Source organism: Phaethon lepturus, unplaced genomic scaffold, assembly GCF_000687285.1.
Source record: "Phaethon lepturus isolate BGI_N335 unplaced genomic scaffold, ASM68728v1 scaffold20118, whole genome shotgun sequence".
Classification (NCBI taxonomy): domain Eukaryota; kingdom Metazoa; phylum Chordata; class Aves; order Phaethontiformes; family Phaethontidae; genus Phaethon; species Phaethon lepturus.
In genome coordinates this window covers 18,112-23,837 of record NW_010557150.1, presented here as the reverse complement: position 1 = coordinate 23,837, position 5,726 = coordinate 18,112, and the positions used below count along the sequence as shown (strand labels likewise).

Here is a 5,726-nt window from a genome sequence, read left to right as displayed (position 1 = left end):
GAAGAGCGTTTGACAGCTGTAGCGAGGACAGCTGAATTTCCAAGGATTGTGAGGACGGCTGAAAGAGAAGAATCAGCACAGACAATAATGTCCTTGTCATGGTTTAACCCCAGCTGGCAGCTAAGCACCACACAACTGCTCGCTCACTCCCCCCACCCCAGTGGGATGAGAAACTGGAAAAAAATGTAAAACTCATGGGTTGAGATAAAGGCAGTTTAATAGGACAGAAAAGGAAGGAAATAATAACAATAGCGATAAAAGAATATACAAAACAAGTGATGCGCAATACAATTGCTCACCACCTGCTGATCGATGCCCAGCCAGTTCCCGAGCAGCAGCACCCCTCTGAGCCAGCTCCCTCAGTTTATAAGCTGAGCGTGACGTCATACGGTATGAAATATCCCTCTGGCCAGTTTGGGTCAGCTGTCCTGGCTGTGTCCCCTCCCAGCTTCTTGTGCCCCCCCAGCCTCCTCGCTGGCGGGGCAGTATGAGAAGCTGAACAGTCCTTGACTCAGTGTAAACACTGCTCAGCAACAACTAAAACATCTGTGTGTTATCAACATTATTCTCATCCTAAATCCAAAATGCAGCACTATACCAGCTATCAGGAAAAAAATTAACTCTACCCCGGCTGAAACCAGGACAATAGCCACCCCTTATTCCATACCATCTACATCATGCCCAGGTCCTACATTTTCTGATACATTCTAATTAATCATTACCACTTTTCCTGGCTTTAGATAAACACCCACACAGATATCATTCCCTTAGTCCATGGGCCATCGCTCTAAGGTGTCCTTTGAGTTCATTTAGTCCATGACTTCGGTCTCTGTCATAGCAGTCTCTCAGGGCAGGAGAGACGGTGTGTGTGTTGGATTGTTGCATGCTGGAGCCAGTTCTGGTTCCATCACCGCTGCACTTTACTCAATTTCACCAAAGTTCATTCTTCATTAATCTGGGTGCTTCTTACTGTAATACTATTGATATGACATATAGCAACTACAGTAGTGATGGCATACAGGGGCAGGGCTATATAGCAGTTAACATGGTACAATTCAAATCATTGGCTCTTCTCACCCAAAATCAAATCTCTTTGAGGTACACATCAGACTTCCCCATCCTTCTGCATTGCCCACCAACTGCACCCAGGTCCTTAAGCAACAGCAATCAATGCACAGATGGGTTTGCTTCTGCCTGAGGCAGGAATAAACCAGACTGTCTTCCCTAACGTATTCTTTATGTGCACCACAGAGACTTTTATCCCCTTCTACAGTACCTGGAAGTTTTGATTGGGCAGGGCAAGCTCGCCTGGTAGATCCCCTAGTGTTGACTAACCCAGTGGCCTTTGCTAAATGTATATCCCGGTGTTTGAAGGTCCCACCACCCATTGTTCTCAGTGTAGTCTTTAACAGTCCGTTGTATCGTTTGATTTTCCTGGAGAAACTGCCAGACACACTAGCTATGAAACTGTCCCAGAGTTCCAGCGACTCAAAGAGGGCATGTTCTGCTCCCTACCTGTACGAGCCAGTCTCTCAGCTATCAGGAATAAGTGTTCCTCTGCTCAGGAGCGGGGATATGGAGGGTACACACCACAGACCACCCTGTGCTTTTACCTGCATGACCACAGACAGGACGTGAGGAAGTAGGATGGAAATTAGTAGTTAGTACTACTTAGTACTACTTAACAACAACTAAAACATCATGTGTTATCAACATTATTCTCATACTAAATCCAAAACACAGCACTATACGAGATATTAGGAAGAAAATTAACTCTATCCCGGCCAAAACCAGGATGATCACATAGTTAGCACACCTGTGAAATGCTTGTCTGTACAAAGGATGTGCAAAATGCCGGCTGTTAGCCTGGGACTACAGTCGAGAAGACTGGACAGGCTGGGAGACTAGCCAGGACTCGGCACCTCCCAGGCCAACACAGAACTGTGCTGATGCTTTGAAAACGCGCTGGTGTGTGTCTGCTACGCCCTGCTATGAAACCTTGTTCTCCAGCTCACGGGGAGGACACTTGTTCTCTTAGACAGCAGATAGGCAATGCCACCGGGACGGCGTTTCTGAGAGCTGCGACACAGCTCAGCATCCTCACCACAGCAACCACTGTTCTGCTCCAGCCAGCTCCTGCGTTTCAATTCCTGCTTCCCTGCTAGTCAGGGGTTTCCCAGGCGGACTGTGTTTCCTCTACGGACCTGCTGGAGCAAAGAGCGCTTCAGGTTTCGGTTCGCAGCCTCCTGGAGTGCTGGCCTGCCTTACCGGCTGGGGGAACTTTTGTCATATAAATAGTAGATCGTATCTTGCCCCTTCCTACCACCACACCGTAGCTCTTCACTTCTGTGTGACAACCCCTCTCCACGCACTATATCCCACCTATTCCCCTGTGGCTCCTATCCCCTCATGGGAATAGCCCACACCCCTTCGCTCCACTCTTACAGTATTGCCATGGTTGAGCCCCAGCCAGCAGCTAAGCCCCACGCGGCCGCTCGCTCGCTCCCCCTCCCCCAGTGGGACGGGGGAGAGAATTGGGAAAAAAACCCTGTGGGTTGAGGTAAAAACAGTTTAATAGGACAGCAAGAGAGAAGGAAACAACAACGATAACAACAATAATAATACCGACAAAGGAATGTACAAGAACAAGTGATGTCCAATACAGCAATTGCTCACCACCCAGCGATCGACAGCCCGTCCCCGAGCAGCAATTTCCGGCCAACTCCAGTTTATGTACTGGGAATGACGCTGTATGGTCTGGAATACCCCTTTGGCCAGCCTGGGTCAGCTGTACTGGCTGTGTCCCCTCCCAGCTCCCCGTGCACCCCCACCTGCTCGCTGGCAGCCCAGCACGAGAAGCTGGACTGACCTTCACCGCTCAGCAACAACCCAAAACATCAGCACGTTATCAACAGTTTCTCATCCCAAATCCAAAACCCAGCCTCACACCAGCTTCTGTGAAGAAAACCAGCTCTATCCTGGCTGAAACCAGGACACAACTTGCTGAAACTTGCACAACACTCGATCAAGTAAAAGCAACCTATCCACCTTCATTTTTCCCTGGTAATATCCCTGCTTACTTCTCCTTCCTACTGAAGAACTCCAGCTGTCCTGCCTGCTTGTCCCCTCCTCTCCTCTGGTGCCCTTCACTTCCCAAAGCCTTCCCTCTTTGCGATGCATCTTCCACCGGAGCCCCAGCACAAGCCTCCTGGACTCTGAGCTGCCTTGATAGTCACCATGTGCTGGCTGAGCAGCTCAGGGTCCTCAATAGCTTTGTGCTGCAGTGCAGACACACAGACTATTCTGGTGGTCTCTGGGTGCGGTGAGACAGACCACAGAAATTGTTTATCCAGAGGCATGCAACAGGCCAGAGATTGCTTTGCAAAAAGACCTGTCAGACATATATTGTTCAGATATGCCACAGGGCTTCAAAGCGGTCATGACAACAGTGTCAAAAGTACACATAGCAAACAACTCTTTCTCTCTTTTCTTTCAAGTGAACATTGTGCTGGAGCTACAGTTTGATCCTGGGAAGGTGTCCTCTAAAGTCAGAAGTGAATTAGGGAAACAGAAAAAGATTCTGTTGTGTTTCCTTGTCACTGCGAAAGCAGAAAGGCTGCATTTGCCCGCAGAAACCCCATAATAAAGTGCCCACAGAGGAATTAATAAAGGCACATGCAATGAAATGGAATAAACACATTGGCATAAATCCAAGACTAAGCAGAGACATTGAGAGAAAGCCTTAAACAAAACAGAGGTACAAATCTGAGACCCCGCATCCCACACTCATTCACTTTCTAACGGCAGACGTTCACTTGGCACTTCTGGGTACGCTTGAAGAGTCCCCTGGGCTCTCAAGAGTCGTATGTCTGCACACACAGAGATGCCCACGGTGGCTTGGCAGGCGACTGCTCGCTGACAGATAGCAACCCGCGGCTTGGTGGGAAGAGCACTCTCCTGCCAGATGACAGCCGCAGGATGGGATATCCTCGGGCTTCGGGAGGGAAAGGAGCCCAATTCACTTTCTTCTGAGCTGACCTAACTATAACCACTGTGCAAGAGGTAGGAAGTCTTACCATCAGAGGTGGGCATCCAGGACCACCCTCCCTTAGACTTTGACAGATGCTATTCCCCTCCATCCCACTGCCTGCCAGGCTGCTGGCTGCCACGGGGCAAAACTGTGCACGAGTGGGCTAGTCATCAAACAGCAGAGAGGCTTGCGGCGAGAGCTGCGGCCCGTGCCCTGGCCTTGTGGTTTCCTAATGAAAACATAATTTCAGGGCACACACAGGCCTTGCTGCAGCCCTCAGTGAGGTGGCAAAGCTATGGAGAAATACACCACCGTTCCCAGTTGAGCTCACTGCTTCATATATGGGATGTTTCTGAGACTCCCTACACAATGTAGTGAGCCTGGCTGCCATGCGCGACTCTTGATGCAATGCTGGAAGCTATGCCTGTTTAGCTGTTTAGGAGGTTTAGGAGGTTGGGAGGAGAGGTGTGAGATTGCAGCACGGTGGCACAAAAGCAATATCGGCAAGGGGAGCTCCAGTGTCCAGCCCTTTGTTGCTGCCCTGCCCCATTACCCAAACAGCAGCTACATATTCACGTTTGTGTGAGAAAGGAGCTGGCGTCCTGACTTGGATTAAAATAAAAACCCTTCGCTGTTTTGCGGAGAGTGATTTTTCTCACCCTGAGTTGCACTGTCTGCTCTCAACACGACCGAGGGACAGCACAGCGCAGTGCAGCGCAGGGAAAATTGTGCAGGAACAGAGGTGAGATGTGAAATGTTAAAGCCTCAGCATTGCTGCCCAAAGTCTATTAAAGCACATGAAAAGATATACCTGTCTGTCTTAAATGCATCTCAACCAGGGTTTTCAAATGAGCCAAAGGGAGGAAGGTACTCGCATCTTAGCAAAATTCAGTTGGGCTGCATGCCTAAGGCAATTCAGCTCCAAATCCTCACCCACAGTAAACAAATCACCCGGGTACGTGCAACAAACAGACAAAGACGAAAACACTTAGCTAAAGCCATGCTGGAGCAGACTGGTAGATAGCCCCACTTGCATTTCATTGTAAATCTGCCTTCAGCAGAGCAAACAGACCGTTATAAAAACCAGAACTGCTATTTGGAAACCTTTTGCTATTTTATGCCCGTTTATCCTACCAAGACGCAGCCGGCTGATCTTCAAGCGTAATGATACCCACCCCCCCCCGCCCCAGTCTCATGAAACGAGCTGCTTCGTCCCTCGACTCCCGGGGCTGAGACGCCGGGAGAAGCTGTAGGCAACTTATTTTGAATACTTGTGATGCCGCGGGGGCAAACTTGTGCTGGCAAGTCTTCGGCACCGAAACGAAAAATTGCAAATCTGAGAGCGGAGGTTAATCCTGGCATCCGACCGGCTCGAAGGCACTGAGCAGGGGAACCTGCGTGGGAACAGATTTTCTATCGTTTCCCTCCGGCTTCCTCCGGCCGACCGCAGCACGGACGGGGCGGCCCCGGTGTGTCCGCTCCACGCAAAGCAGCAGGCTGCGAAGGCAGAACTCACCTACGATCAGAAGAAAGACCCCAGCTCCGTAATCCACTGCTGGGTGGAGTTTGGAAATGTATTGCTCCTCCATCGTCCCCTGTGAAAGCGGGTGAAGGTTTTAAATCAAAGGCGAAGCGACCGCAGGGGCGAAGAGCCTCCTCTTCATGGCTCCCCCCCAGACGCCGCGAACCGCGCTCC

The 5,726-nt window shown here is 50.2% G+C and overlaps 1 protein-coding gene across 1 annotated transcript in view; it reads right to left on the bottom strand.

Annotated features, from left to right (window-relative positions):
- LOC104625150 (opsin-5-like) overlaps window positions 1–5,619 on the bottom strand; it is a 7,889-nt gene extending 2,270 nt beyond the window's left edge. The window contains 2 exon segments of the mRNA XM_010292701.1: window positions 1–58; window positions 5,547–5,619. The exon segment at window positions 1–58 is cut by the window's left edge and continues 1 nt beyond it. Of these exon segments, the coding sequence (XP_010291003.1) occupies window positions 1–58; window positions 5,547–5,619 (131 nt within the window).
- Window positions 5,620–5,726: the final 107 nt, after the last annotated feature.